Source organism: Vanacampus margaritifer, chromosome 8, assembly GCF_051991255.1.
Source record: "Vanacampus margaritifer isolate UIUO_Vmar chromosome 8, RoL_Vmar_1.0, whole genome shotgun sequence".
NCBI lineage: Eukaryota > Metazoa > Chordata > Actinopteri > Syngnathiformes > Syngnathidae > Vanacampus > Vanacampus margaritifer.
Window position 1 is genome coordinate 5,389,584 of NC_135439.1, and position 16,182 is coordinate 5,405,765.

General features: G+C 40.7%; 2 protein-coding genes across 2 annotated transcripts in view; one reads left to right on the top strand and one right to left on the bottom strand.

Moving 5' to 3' along the window:
- Positions 1–16,182, top strand: part of LOC144056210 (olfactory receptor class A-like protein 1) — a 159,504-nt gene that overhangs the window by 77,086 nt on the left and 66,236 nt on the right. The window lies entirely within an intron of this gene.
- The window catches only part of LOC144056209 (plexin-A2-like), a 104,858-nt gene that overhangs the window by 49,478 nt on the left and 39,198 nt on the right, over positions 1–16,182 (bottom strand). Inside the window, exons 4-7 of the mRNA XM_077572762.1 lie at positions 15,556–15,690; positions 5,622–5,722; positions 652–775; positions 276–429 (exon numbers count right to left, since the gene is read on the bottom strand). Coding sequence (XP_077428888.1) covers positions 276–429; positions 652–775; positions 5,622–5,722; positions 15,556–15,690 — 514 coding nt within the window. The remainder of the gene's footprint in view (positions 1–275; positions 430–651; positions 776–5,621; positions 5,723–15,555; positions 15,691–16,182) is intronic.

A 16,182-nucleotide genomic window follows, 5' to 3' on the forward strand; every position in this document is an offset into this window, starting at 1 on the left:
ATAGAAATAGTTAAAATGAATTTTTGACGTCTATAGCCGTCAATGGCAGTGAATGAGTTAAAAGAAAGTATTATTTGCAACCAACCATTGGAATCTGATTGCTCTGTTGACCAATTTTTATGGTCACATTACAATTTGAAGGATGGAAATTGGGTACGTTGCAGTTCCAAGACCATTCCTGTGCATTTGAGACAATAATTTACTCTTCATTGGCAACCTCCTCAAAGAAAGACTAAATTTAGTTACTGGATACCAAATCCTTCATTCAAGCGCACCTTGTCCTTCCGGTATCAGCGGGACCTCCTTCCCAGCCGGGGACAGACACATGACCCTGTTGCCATTGACGTGACCGTCCACCTCGACCTGCTTTCCAAAGGAACAGGTGATTCCTACCGAAAGGTCCGGAACGTTGTTCACCTCCAGGAGCAGCTAAGAAAACGGCAGATGCGACACGATTAGTCAGACCAGATTTAGTGTGAACTGGCAGGTCAGGGGGATGCTGAGAAACAGAAAGCTAAAGTTAGCGTTGCTAGTTAGCTTTATCTGAGTTTATAAAATATATATGATGCTAGTAATCTGCCCAAACTTTATAAGGGTTAGGGTTTAACCTAACCCTAACCCCAAGGGAGGGAGAACGCGAATCAGACTCACGGGGACGCTGTGGGCTGATACGGCGATGCTATCTGGGTGAGCGATGACCTTCACGCAGCGGTCAATGTCGGTGTTGAAGCGATAGGCCTCGTCCGCCCTCGGACAGCGATCCCTCCTTGAGCACCTGTGCAACATAACAATGCAGATGATTTGATACATCGACAGTTCTTCGTTCCCCCTGAAAATACTCATCCAAACTCAACTTTGAAACCCTTAACTCAGGCAAGAAAGCCCATTTAAAAAAAACCTCCATGCCTTAAAAACAAAATACATTTAAAACCATAATATTTGTTTACAACCCTAAACCAGGCTTAAAATGCTCATTTAATTAAATTAAATTTAATTTATGCTCAATAATTTGTCTTCAAGCCATACTTTACCATACTATAACATACTTGAACCCTGCCTTGAAATCTTACAACTGATTTGAAAGCCTACTTGGAAATCCTAATCCCGACTTGAAACTTTAATTTTAAAAGCCTAGCCCATGTTGAAAACTATATTGCAAACTTGAAATCATTTTCTGAAAGTGTCATTGGAAACCAGTGCCCTCTCTGTAAAAAAACAAAAACAAACCCTAACTTGGTTTTAAAACCGGAAATCAAAAGTGTACTTTAAAACCCTGACCACGACCTATAACCCAATTTATGAAACCCTTACCCTTTCTTACGTTCCTACTTTGACATCTTAACCCTGGTTGCAGCACTAATTTCAGGGATGTGATTTTTCCGCTAATTCGCGGAATTCCGCTTTTTTTATTCCCCCCCCCCCCCCAAAAAAAAAAATAATTCAGATTTTTTTTTTGTTTTTGTTTTTTTTTGTAGTTCATTGTGTATGCACATGACTCCGACAGATAACATCTTCTGCTATAACAAAGACATTTGTGGTATGCTCTAATATGAGTTACTTTTCATTTGGTCATGATACAATTATTTGTTCATGAAATTTGAACTCTTCAACATTATTTATGTGTTAACTTAGTAATCACATTAGTTAGATATGATGATATTCTCAGTGATAGTTTTTAAAAGCAAAGGCAGTCCAATGTTTTTGAATGTGACTGATTTTGAGTTGACTAAAACTGCCATTTTATATGGGATAGTTCAATATACATTGAAAATTTATGCTGTTGTTTTGTCTATTTCTTTGTCATGTGAGTGCATTGAAAGTACTTAAAAACACGGAAAAACCCCAGACCCCCGGCTAAATTTTCAGATAATTTCACTTTGGTCAAAATCACATCCCTGTAATTTGAAACACTAACCCATGTTTAACCTAACGGGTTAACGAACCTAATTTGAATGCTTAATCCTAATCTTACAGAGACATTTTGGACAATGTTATGCCTCTTTCTGGGAACAATTCAGGAAAGACCCATTTCTGTTCCAACACGGTTGTGCCCTAGAGGACAGCGCAAGATTCACAATGGCAAAAGGGAAGATTTATAGAGTTGTTTTTTTTAATCAGTTTTAGTGCATTAACTTGTTGAAGTAGGGTGTGTTTTGAACCAGAGACCCCTCACAGCTTCAAACATTAAGAGGCCAGTTAGACTAAAACACAAGAATGGCTTTTTGAAAAAAAAAAGAAGAAGAAAAAAAGAACGAGAGTCTCTGAGCTGCACTGCTCAATTGTATCAGTACACTGAGAGTAATGTGTTGTGGCCTAACACGGTCACATCTTTAACGAACATAGCCGAGGGCAGGCGGCACTTTACAAGCTCTCAGGTGGTGCTCAAGAAACTCAAGACGATTCTGCTGTAATTACACCGCGATACGAGGGCCGGGATGGAAAGGCGTGGACGGCTCCGTCGCAGCTGGGCTCCTTAAGGGTGTCAGCCGGTGTCGGGCCTGCGACTGCTCCTCAGCTGGAGTGCTGCCGCCAAAATACTCTTTTCATGTTGTCGTTTTATTCATCAGGTTTTGTCTGATGGGGGCCATTTGTTCCATTATCCTCGGCAAGCAGCCTCCTCAGCAGGTGTCCATTCATTTATAGCGAGAGCCTCAGTGTCCAGCCTATGAGAACGCTCCAGAAAAAGTATATTTTATAGCCACCACTGAAAGTGCTCCCAAAATGATAACCATTAATTGAAGTGCTTAAATTCTTAAATATGACTTGGGGGGGATGCAGTGCTTCAGTTTGCAAGGACGTTGCTTTATGGACCACATGGATGCGGGTCCAAGACAAATACCTTATATTCCAAGTCAAGCAGTCAGTCACTCAAATCTAGGGTTGGCTGTAAGGCTAAATTCCAGGGCTCAGACAAGTTTTAAGATTTGCAGCCAATGTCTAGAAAGTGAACATGGACCAAGGTCTTAAGGCAGGACTAGACCCGGTTCTAAGGTCTCAGGCCAGGACGAGCACTAGGTCTAAATACGACTAGATCTACAGTCTAGAGCCTGGAGTATGTTTTAGGTTTAGGTAGAACCAGGACTAGGACAAGATGTAATTAATGTCTTGGTCCAGGATGGCCTAATTTGTAGGGGCTATGCTAGGTTAAGGTGGAGGACGAAGCTTAAACTGTGTGGCCTTGGGTCTCCAATTGGACTCGTTCTAACGCTGCAGACAGCAGATTAAAACAAAGCGAACAAAAGCAAATCTAAATGAAAAAAAAGAATAATTCTAATCTAGCTATTGAATCAGAATTGACCACTTGGACCAGCAATGTAATCACAGTTTATATAGTCGCAAGCAGCTTGCTAGCATGTAGTGTAAAAGTGGCTAAGTAAGAATTGCTCAGAGACCAGAGAGATAGTAAAGAGTGGATTTCATTGACAGGAAGTGAAAGTGGCCTTGTTCTGCCGAGTGATGGATCACAAGTCACTTGAGGGAACGGCGGCCAAGCAATTTAGTGATAAGTGGACAGCATTAATTCATATAATTAGACATGGCAGGGAGGCAACCAGGAAAAAAAAACGACTTCATTTAGATTAAAACAAAACATTATTTCCCTCCTCTAAGGTCAGCGGTGATGCGACAACTCTGAAAGCTGCAATTTAAGTGATGCCGATCCTCATCAAGATAGAGCTCACAGAAACACACACATCACCATGAAATGGTGCTAAATCCCCCCCCGGCTCAGGTCAGCTTCAAACATTGCGGGCCGTCTTGCAAAACACAGGCTTTTAATCTCCTCAATCCCCCATGCTCCATATCGAGGTATTATGCAAGCTAACCTGGGGGTCACATAATTAAGATGAGAGAGATAAGCTGGCTCTGTCGGATCCAAAATGTTCCCGCGGGTATACTGACGTCCCACTGTGATGGCCCGGCTAATCCCCAAATACCCCCCTCTAGCCCACTACACCAACACTATTTGTCCCAGACAATAAAATTAGGAGGGGTCTAAGGAATGGTTTCAGCCAGGACTTAGGTCTAAGGTCTCGGACCAGAGCTAGGTCTAGTCCAGGGGGTCACCAACATGGTGCCCATGGGCGCCAGGTAGCCGGCAAGGACCTAATGAGTAGCATGTCTGCCTGTTCTAAAAAATAGCTCACCACTGATGAGACATTGTGATTTCTTAAGAATGTTGTACAAGTGATCGCTTGAAAAATGACAACATTGGCAGAGCTTTAGAGAAATATTGTAAAGGGTCATCATTGATTATTGATAAAAAACATAACATTCGTGATTTGAGCAAATTAATTTTTTCAGAAATGTGTATCAAACTGTCCCCAAGTAGCTCTCTGCCTCAAAAACGTCGGTGACCCCCTGGTCTAGTCTAAGGGCTTGGTCTATGGTCTAGGAGCAGGGCTTGGACTGTGTATAAGAACTAGGACAATTTCCTAACATAGGACTAAGGTTTCGGGACTAGGTTAAAGAAGTAGGACTGAATCCAAAAATTTGGGCCAAGACTAGGTCTAGACCAGTGTTTCCCACCCTTTCTTGGGGCAAGGCACACATTTAATAATAATAATGCATCGGATTTATATAGCGCTTTTCTAGACACTCAAAGACGCTTTATAATGGAATTAAAATATCACAATAGCACAACACCAAACATAAGGTACTCCTACTAGGATGATCGGACTAGGTCTAAGTCCCAAGGTTGTAAGGCAGGGGTGGGCAAACTTAGTCCTCGAGGGCTGGAGTCATGCAGGTTTTGGAGGTTTCCCTCTTCCAACACAAGGTGATTCCAATCAACAGGATCATTATCAGGCTTATGCAGAGCTTGCTGATGAGAAGGGGAAACATCCAAAACCCGCAGGACTCTGGCCCTCAAGGACCAAGTTTGCCCAACCCTGGTGTAAGGTCTTGGGCCAGGACTTAAACTAAAGATTAGGGCTAGGACTAGAGCTGCTCTGTTAGGCCCAACGACTTAAACTACAGGTGGTCTAAGGCCCAAGGTCTAAGGTTTAGGGCCAGGGTTGAAGTTCTAAGGTTTAGGACCAGACTAATATCCTTTGTCCATGATTGGGTTTAAGTCCTATGATCCAAGGCTTTGGGTTAAGACTATTTATACAGGCTACGGCTAAGACTTGAGCTGCTGTGTTAGACCAAGACTAGCACTAGGTCTAAGGCTCCTGGTTTAAGGTGGAGGCAAAAAAATGGTGCTAAGGTCTAGCATGAGGACTGAGACTAACATCTAGGACCAGGACAACTAACATCTATAGTCTAGTGTTTTGGCTTACGAAAAAAAAAATCAATCTAAGGCCTAGGGTAAGGACTAGTACTAAGACCTATGGTCCAGGAACAGGATTGGTTGGGTACTTCGGTTGTTGGCGAGGGGCGCAGTGTGGGTTACTATTACAATAAATTTTGGAAAAGCTTGAGGCTTGTGCGGCTGTGGAAGACAATCTCGCCCTTCCTGTCTTTGACTGCGGCTAAAAAAGAATTGTCTCGCCTCAAACTGCACAAATCACATGCTTCCTCTTATTTGTTATGTTCCACTAGCTGTTTGTTAAAAACCAATGTTACGCCCTTAATCCCTTAGACACGGTGTGTGTGTGTGTGTGTTCGACATGCCGACTCACGTGTTGTACAGGACACACCAACCGCAGTGAGGGTCCCCGGAGCTCAGGCACTCTGCACACGTTCCGTACTGCTCGCAGGCCTCCACGGGGACCTGGACCACCTAAAATCAAAACATTTGGGGAAAAAATAAAACATGTCAAATAAAGTTTCCTTTCTTTGACCACAGCTGTATTCTGAAGCGGTCAGTGCGGTTTGTGGATATATTTGTTGTTTATTGGCAAAGATAAGTTATGTAAAAAAAAAAAGAAAAGAAAATCAGATGATGAGCTGGAGATCAATTAACGAGTGCTACGATGAATCCATTTTTCGGGTCCGGCAAAGCAATAATTTTATGTATTTATTATTAATACTAGTTGCGTGTCTGCCATTTTTGCTGTTTTTAACTTTATTTCTCACTTTATTTGTATTATATTATTTTTGTTTTGTTTTAGATTTAATCTTATGTTCAGCACTTTGTTACAACCGTAGTTATTTTTTAATAGCAAATAGCGATAACGCAAATAAATGACCCCAACCCACACTATGTTTATAATTGCTTATATCCTAAATATGCCTCAAACGATTGTATGATCCCGGCACACTACAATATTATTTCAAACTCAACTTAAGACATTACCCATAAAAATAAGTGTTACAGATGAGTTTCGACAAAAGCATTTTCACTCATGGATGCAGCACTTCTTACCACCATTACCGCCACATTGTCAACAACTTCATCAAACAAACAATTCCAGGATATGCTGCTAAGCTAATGCTCTCTGTCTCTTTGTCCCCATTATTTAAACTCAATGCAGCTCTCCTTACCTTTTGGCTGCGAAATGATAGCAGATGGGATCAAACAAAAAACGCAAAGCGGATGTAGTGTTTTTTTTTTTTTTTGCATTATAATATTTCAGATGGCGTAGCTTAATTAAAAGTGGCTCTGAATGTGCTCCCAGCCCAGCTGATCAAGTCATGGGTGAGGAAAGTCAGTATATGGGCCATTATTGCAAAAGAAAATATTTACTCGGTTGTCACAATTGATGGGTGAGCAGACCCAACTGTTTGTATACAAGTCATTAAAAAGTACATTTTCCATAATATTTCCCTTTAAAGGGTGAGTTCATGCAGTGTAGCAAAGCAAAAATGAACCTGACTAAAATCTTTGGCAGCATTTGCAGAATAAGATGAAGGAATTTAAGGACACAGGACACCGCTACAGGCTCGCATGGTTCACATACGACGGCGAGTCAAGGCTGTCTTTTATTGTGTGCTGTAACCATGGAAACAACAACAAAAAAAAGCAGCCTGCACGGTAACTTAAACTGAAGCCACAATGTTTTCCCAACCCCAGGCGAGGGAGCTCTTTCGTGACTCAACACGACCTTGCCAAAGACGCGCTGTAAAAAGCGAGCTTTTCAAGGTGGACTCGCTTTGGAAGGCGACAGCAGTCATTCAGTGAGGAGAACAAAAGAGAAAATGCTCTTTGTGTCCCACCGGGAAGCTCATTTTGACCCACCTGAAGCATTGGAATTGTAAGCGCAATTTAATAGAGCACAGATGACGCCTTCAATGGTTGAACTTTTTTTTTTACCACAGCACATTCATTTGAGCGCTATTCAGCTGTGTTGTGCTGTAGTTGCTCTGCCAACTTCACATGCTTGGTCTCAATTGACAGAGAGGAAATGAAAAAAGAAAAGAAAAGAAAAAAAGGTTATTATGAAGCTAAAACATCGGGTGCGCCATAAAAATCCACTTGACAGAGTGATTGGTATCGGCGCATCCTCTCATGCCAAGCCGCTATTCTTTCCGGATCTTTCTGCAAATAAAGCCACGGCCTTGTCTGACTTTTGGATTCCGGCTCCTCATGAAAATCAATCTATTCTAATCAGATCTCCACATATGTTTTGTGCAAGTGGTTCTCTAACTGCGGTCCAGGGAATCCCCTGGTGTCTATATCTTAGGGGTCAACAAAATAATTTTAGATCTATTATGTTGTCTTATTTAACCCTTTTGCTAACTTGGTTTCTCAGGAACAGCAATAATGTTCCCGGGTCAATTTGACGCTGGTGTTTAACTCTTTGACTGCCAAAAACGTTAAATAACGTTTAGTAAAATCCTATGGAGGAGTGCCAAAGACGTTAAAAGACGTTTTTTTCAAAACTGAGGTGAAACTAACCATTTTCTATTGTTGATTACTGAAAAACGGAATAAGGTAGAAACAAACTTTTTTTTCTGATGAAAGATGAGAGTCCAATCTTTCATTTGGTAGTATGTGTGTTTCCATAGTCCAAACACATAATTTTCTGTGGACCTTGAAAGATCAGTCAAAATGCTTAAATCGGCTGGCACCCACGGCATCCCTTTTCTGAAAACGTCTGGCAGTCAAAGAGTTAATGATAAAAAAAGCATCCAAATAAACATTATTAACCACTTCATTGCAAATATATGAAACTAACCATTTATAAAAATATATATATATTATAATTATTGTTTTTTTATTTAAAGGGTCTGTGTGGACCTTATCAATTTTTTACTCGCGACTGCCACTTCTGGCTCAAAGCGTTACTGCAGCATCTGTGTCAGGCTCGTTTATGGTGCGCGTGCAAGTACGTGCGCGGTCTTAAAGCGACAGCCACAGTTGACAAACGAATGCGTGACTTCAAATGAGGCAAGAAAAACTCCGCCCCTCTCCCCTCACCGAAGAAATTGTGGAGTGTGCAGGGTCCGAACACTCTACTATAAAGGGAAAATAAAAGCTGAGAGGTGCAGAGTAAAACAGTCAGGGCTCTTCGTACTCATCTGGGCATTGGTGAAGCATGCATGATGTAGAAAAAGCTTTAACATGACCTTTTTAAACGGCACAACGCACCTTTAAACTTCAAAATGGGTCAATTTGACCCAGGCTCTATTTAATGTTGCGAAAGCATTCAGATAAACATTAGTAACCTTTTCAATTGAAAATATGTCAAAGTGAACCATTTTAATTGATGAGAAGTTTCATAGCAACAAACTACTCATTTATATCTTCAGCTTTAAAATGGGTCAATTTGACCTGGAATGTGTAAGAATACCAACTCAATAAACATGATTCATAATTTATTATTAACCGTTTTCATTGCACATACATCGAACTTAACCATTTCTTAGTCTGTTGATATGAAGTTTAATAGCAACAAAAACTTTGTTGGGTCAATTTGACCCGGTATATGATCTATGTTTCGAAAAGGATTTTAGCTGTTTTCATTGTGAATATGTCAAAATGAGTTTTTTTTTCTTTATTGTCTGATGGTGCAAAGTTTGGTAACGAAAAGCTAACATTTGATTTGCGACCGGCCGCCATTTTTCCTTTGTCTTCCATTCTCATCTCCTGCTCGACGCTCTAGCTCCGCCTCTACTGACGCCCACCCGATCTTGTCAAAAGAGAGTCATCGCTGCCCTCTAGGGGCCAAAAATAGTCATTAGGCACAACAGACAGACTTGAAACTTTCACCAGACATGCGGAAGGGTTTCCTCTACCCGTTTCAAAAAAAAAATTAAAAAATCATTGGATGACGTCTTTTGACGTCATTGGCAGTGAAGCGTAGGTTTTTACTTGACGTCTTTAAACGTCAGTGGCAGTGAAAGAGTTAACTTTTGACCCACAACATAACAGATTAAAAAAAAATGTATTTTTTTTTAAGTGCCTACCTACAGATTTAGTCCTTTTTATCCTACGTTATGCTCATAAAATCACTGCTTAAATAAAAATTGGTGTTTACTGTTTATAGACCCAAAATATACAAGAAACCCTGCAATGCGTTCTAAACCAACGCAATGACTCGCAGGCTGATTTTGTCCGTTTTTACCAACCCAAACCACAACAATTCCTGTATTATTCCAACTGCGTCAGACTGGGACTTTAAATCCCTAAACTCCTCCCACGAGGCAAACTCATTTTGTTAATGGAATGAACCAAATGTGTTGTGAACTGCTGAAAAAAAGAGAGAGAAAGTTATGTGGCGTGTGTGTGTGTGTGTGTGTGTGTGTGTGTGTGTGTGTGTGTGTGTGTGTGTGTGTGGGTGTGTGAGGCTCGCGCGAGCTAATCCATTTTGCCAACACGGACCTAAGAGAGCGCCCACTTATGCTATTAGCGCACCGGAGACACTCTAATGCACTCTTCATTTGTGATTGCTTACATCAGGAAATTAACTGCAATGTACGTCCAGCCGGGGAATAATAAGAAAGTAAAAATAAGAGCGCGCAGAGCTGGCTTTGTATGCAGGGGAGTTCGACACTCAGCAGCATCGAAGCACTTGTTTACTCGCATTACTCGGAAGGTAGTTGCTGCGGTGTGAGGTTGTCCACATAAGCAACATTAAGCTCCGGTTTTCAACAGTGAGTTATAAACGTGTTGTAGATCTTTTCCTCACCGTTGCTATCCTCACCTGCTCTTCCGAGTAACCTGACTTCGTTTTTTTTTTTACCTGTTTTCTGGGTTTGGTCATGTGACGTTCGTAAATTGAGCCATGATTGGTCGCTATCTGAGCCCTGAGCACACGTGATGTCGTTTTCAGCATTTGTCGAAATGCGTTTTTAAAGGCATAAATTGTACATGAAAAATTTTTTGAACTGGAGAGCTCAGTATTGTTCATTCGGCAATTTTACAGATTTAACATGTCATCATCATTGCGCTCTCTTTTTTATTTATTTTTTATTTTTTTATTTTTCGTATGTGCGTGTGCGTGTGTATTCATTAATTCACCTAAAACCTCCAGAAAAAAAAAAAATGATGAAATTATCAATTAATTATGAACAAAAAATGACCTTCTTTTAAGGGTCACTTTAAATCCCACATTCACTGTCCGAAAGTATGAAATGATCTTGTGTTATATATTGATGGTGCAGAAAGTGCCATTCGTTCAACCTGACCGGCTCATTTTTCGTGAAGCGGCGATGAATTTGAGAACTGCCGTCTTGTGACGCAGACTTCCCGTTCCCACTTCAGTTTATTGATACTGTCTTGGGTTTCACACAAATGCCTCCTCACATAAAAAGTCCTGACACAAATAGCAAAAAAAAAAAACTTGCGAATAATGGAGGCCCCCCTTTCTAAAAGTGTTTATAAAATCGCCTATATAAATAGATTCAACCCAAATATTCCCTAAACTATGATCCCAAAACTTTAATAGCATTTGAAGCTCATCTTACATGACCCACAAAATACCAAGTACTGTCCATATATGGTATATTTACAATTAAAACTATCAACGTAGGGAAGAATAAACATATTCTGGGCGCATACATGCATTATTTATTTATTTTTTTGCTAATCTGAATAGTGCTTGGGCGCTATTACGTTTACAGCTCCCAAACTAGCGATATGTAGTTTTGTCCACCACCTCCTTCTGCATAAACTGTATGACCAAAAATCCTCTGCTAACCAACCACAAAGCCAAAAGATGAAGAAGACCTTGAGGCACTGAATAACGGTGCTTTCCCTTTCAAGTCTTGTGTTCGAAGTATCGGACGGAAGACGCCACTTCGACGCCACCAACTTCATGCTTTGCTGAGCCGACTCTGAGAGATTGCCCTGGAAAACCCCTGCAGTGCTTTTTCCTGCCTTCTGTGATATTTAAAGAGTCAGCCGTCATTTCACAGAACGCCGACTGACACCCGGCGAGGTTATTGTGCGTTTTTTTTTTTTTCCCCCCCGCTTCCGAGGTGATCAAACTGGAGGCACGCGGCGATAAGCTGAACCGCTGTGAGGATATCAAGAATCATGTCAGGATGATGTTTTTTTTTTTTTTCACGGCCGCGGACGCTCACGCGCCGAACGTCTTCGCCTCGCTCGGTCCTCGTCATCACGGGGAAACTTCGAAAGGAGACGGGCCAGCTCATTGTTATTCTGCGAGGGTCGGCTGAGCTCAGCCAAATCTTCTCGCGCTTCCCTCCTCATTCCACGTCTGCATTGTTTGGCTCGCAGGGATCCAGAAAGCTCTCATCTCTGCTGGAGAATGTGTGTGTGTGTGTGTGGGGGGGGGGGGGGGGGATCAAGGAGTGAGGCGTTCTTCCCGGGGGATTCTGTAAGCAAGCGGTGGGAAGGTCTTAAGGGAAAAGATGGGATAGGGTTTCAAACCAGGTTTTAAAATTTAGGGTTTCAAGCTCGGGCTAGGGTTTTAAATTAGCTTCAAGGCTGGGTTAGTGTCAAGCAAGTTAGGGTTTCATGTCAGGGTTAGGTTTTCAAATTATGGTTTGAAATCTAGGATACGGTTTCAAAGGTTTTAAAATGAGTGTGCAAGACCAGGGTTAGGGTTTCAAAGTAGGACTTCAAGCCAGGTTCAAGATTCCAAAGTAGGGTTTCAAATCATGTTTAGGTTTCAAGACAGGGTTATTTTTTTCAAATTAGGATTTTAAGATTTTTCAAATAGGGTTTAAGTCACAGTTTGGGTTCAAGCCAGGGTTAAGATTTCAAAGTCAATTTTTAAGGTTCAAGTCAAGCCATGGTAAGGTTTCAAAGTAGGCTTTGATATCATGATTATGGTTTCAAATTAACATTTCAAAACAGGGTTAAGTTTTTAAAATAGGCTTTCAAGCCCCAGTTGGGGTTTCAAATCAGGGTTCAACCCAGGGTTAAGATTTCAAAGTAGGGTTTCAGATTTTGGTTAAGGTTCAAAGTAAAGCCATGGCAAGGTTGCAAAGTAAGGTTTCAAGACAAGGTTAAAGGTTTCAATGCAGGGTTTCAAATCACTGAGTTTCAAATTAGTAGTTAGTACAATTACAAGTTAGGATTCGGATTTTAGCTTAGGGTTTCAAATCAGGGTTAATGTTTCAAAGCAGGGTTTCAAATCACAGTTAGTGTTTCAAATTAGGGTTTTAAAGTAAGGATTCCAAATGTGGGTTTCCAACCAGGTTTAGGTTTTAAAACTTTGCGAGAGACGCAAAGTGTGCGGCGAGGGCTGCACGGTTGTCGTAATATTGAGAGCGAAGGTTGGTTGGCTTCTGGTTTGTTGTGCGTCCCGGTTGGCGCTGCTCGGCTGCCTCCTCCAAGGAAGCCTGAATCTCTCCTTGAACGACCGACGCTCATCAATAAGTGATGGCTTGTCTCTTCCAGTCTATCACACCGAAGGTAGAGCCGCCTCCGTTTGTTTTAGAAGACGGAGCCCGACAATACTGTTGGCATCCGCAACCTCACTCTCCATGAAAAAGCTCCGTACTTCCTATAAGTGTCTCAGCAGAGTCGGCAGTACAGTTGTTCTCAATCTGGGGTGTGGGGAAAGTCACTTAACCCTGGAGAACCCAAGAACCCTTTTCTTCTTTGGAAAATTATGAATTATACATTAAATGACTGCTATAAGTTCACTGAACACCAAAATATGTTTTTTTCAATGTTTTTTTCAATTTATTCCCTAATTTAGGATTAGGGCGAAATTTGACCCTTTGGGATTTAGGGGTATCATTTCGAAAAATCAGAATAACAAAAACTGTCAGTAAACTATTTAGAATTTAAGAAAAAATAATCAATCAAATACACAGCTATATTGAACAATATAATTATTATTTTTTTATTTGTTGCATTTTGTCACCACCACTCTGGCTCATGTAAGTGCAATATTCATCCACTAGATGGCCCCATGCAGGGGTCAGAAGTGGCACTCTGGACTTTTGAAGTTAAATTTGTAAAAAAATTAATTTAAAAAAAGGTCTTTGTTATTTGAGTAGCAGAATTTATAGGGGCCAAATTTGACCCAGTGGGTTCTCCAGGGTAAAAAAAAAAAAAAGTCATGAAGTTAGGCATGGGTGAATGTCAACGAAAAAGTCATTTTCTTGATGGGTCACGTCACCCCCAAAAAAAATCCTATCGTTGATGGAAGCTGCAGAAGTTTTGAACACTTGACGTTTGAAAACAGCGGTATACCATGAAACTAGTAACCAACCTATGCCTAACTAGAGCAGTCGGAAAAGTCACAAAATAAAAGCGACCAAATGGGGACGTTGACGTGGGAGAAGTGCATGTCAGCTAACAACGTTGGATGAATATTGAATTGAATTCTATTGAATTTGGTCAATTCCTTTCTATTAAGCAGGTCACGAAAGATGAAATGCTCCAAAAATAAATTCTCCTCATGGCATTTAAGAGTGCACAGTAGTTTGATTGACATTCAAAAATGTCTCCTGTAAGGGTTCCCTTGACTAAATAAAGTTTGAAAACCCCCGTTACTGTTCTGCGACTCCAAAGCGCTCACAAATCTTTTCACGGCTGCAAGGGAACCTAATCCCATTTCACGTTGCCATTCAGCCGCCAAATAATCACTTGATGGCAGTGGGGAAAGTGATTACCGCCGCTCGCTGGCTCTTATCTCCAGCGAGTGCGGGGAATATACAATGTCCGACGACTACCACAACAACAAACGTCCGTGTGATGGCGGGCCAAGCGAGGGAAAGTCAAAAGGGGTTACAAGCTGCACAGAAAAAAGCTTTACTATCGGATGCGTGCGTGCGTGCGTGCGTGTGTGTGTGCTGTGTACAAAAGATGTAAGCACTCTAAGTCGATCCGCATGGATAAGTAATTAGAACAGCGGCCCATCCCTCTTCACACAGCCTGCATCTTTAACAATTCCTTCTGCAACGCGTCCTGTTTGCTGGTAGGATTGTAAATAAATTCCTATTTTTCAACTTGTCTGTATGTCGATGCCCAGACTATGTTTTAGCCTGTTAATTTGTCATTTCCACCACACGACTTGATGAGTTTAAAGAAAAATCGTTCCATTTTGGGCAGTGTTAACCTAAGTACAATTACATTTAGCATCGTCGATCTGTCTAGAATACCTTGTCCCAGTCGGGGCTTATTTGTATGATTTCCCCAAGAATGAACCCTGGAAGTCACCCAAAATTGCTTCTTTTGACTCAAATGGTCAATTAAGGTTCAATTTCAGTTATGTGTCCTTGAGACTTTCATGTGTCCTATTATGATAGACATTTCCACCAAATTTCATGTGGATTAGTGAACCGTTTTTTTTTCTTACCCGATTTAATACCATATGATTTAGGAGGCATGTTCTGGGTAACTAAAACATACTGTATATGTTTTCACCAGGATACGCGCTTGCAAAAAAAATAATTTTCGGGCATGTTAAGGGAACTAATAAGCCGATTACGCTTCAGTCATTGCAACTCTCTTCACATTTTTCATGGTGAATGAATATGGAAGGTGTCGGCAAAAAAAAAAAATCTAAATGTAACCAAAATAGCTGATTCCTGTTCAGTTTCGTATTTACAATGTTGTTAAGTGCAGTGTGAAAAGGCCTTAAAGGGATATTTGCAGCAGTAAAAGGTTAATATTTTGTCAAGAATGAATTTGATAACGTCATTATTTTTCATAAACAATTAATAATACCTTTAAAAAAAAAAATCTTGCCTGGCAACTGAAAATGCTGTGGAAGTAGGTATCAACCAATCGTGGCTCAGTTTGCCGACCAAACCCAGAAAACAGGTGAGCCATGATTGGTCATTAACTACTACTTTCTCAGCACAAGTGATGTCATCTTCAACCGACAGCAAGTGTAAATATAAGTTTTTGAAGGTTTTAATTATGCATGAAAAAGAAGGAAGTTGTCAAATTCATTCTGGACAAAAAATAAATAATAATAATAAATAAATAAATAAATAATATATATGTATTTTTTATTTTTATTTTTTTTACTGCTGAAAATATTTTTTATTCAAGTGACTTCCTCTATGGGCCATTACTGTATTTAAAAAAAAAAAAAATCCTTTCTTTTTCTGGAGAGCTCAGTATTCATTCGGTAATTTTACCGATTTGACATGTTGGGCATTACTGTATTTTGAATGCAGGGTGTATAAAGTTTGACACTTTCTACATTCAATCCCACAAATCTCAATCTCAAATTGCAGCGTGTTTGTCTCAAGGGCTTGGGTTTCATTCCAAATGCTTTCCAGATGATTTTGCCTCACCTGATTGTCAGACATGACGTAGAGTGAAGTCTTATCCAGAGAGAAGGCCATATCGCGAAGGACAGGGGCGTTGTCCTTCATCACGGTCACCGTCTCGTACAACACTCCTGCGTCCAGCGGACCGTCCACTCGGATCTGCGGCGGCACGGAAACAAAACACTCGTCACCTGCCAATTCTGTGAGATGTTGAAAATCTAGGCTCTTAACACCCAGATGTAGGGAGTAAGAGCCTACATAAGCATGCTACCTGATCCGATTATATTTGAACATATTAAATTGGATTTGCCATATTATATGTAATTAATTTTTTTAATGTTTTTTTTTCCACATCTAATCATGGTTAGGGTTTCAAATCCAGGATTGAAGGCGGGGTTACAAATAAGGGTTAGGTTTTTAAATGAGTGTTTCAAACAAGTGGTACTGTTTCCAAGCCTCAATCGTGGTTGCAAACAAGGATTTTTATGTTTAAATGTGGGTTTCAAAGTAAACATTTGCAAAGTTCACACCACCATTTCTAGAAAATGAGGCCATTTCGACCTCACAGCAGGCACTCAGTCTTAACGTTTTGAGACATGTTTGGGTTTGAGTGTGACTTTTGGGGCGTGGAACAGATGTCCGCCAGTGAAG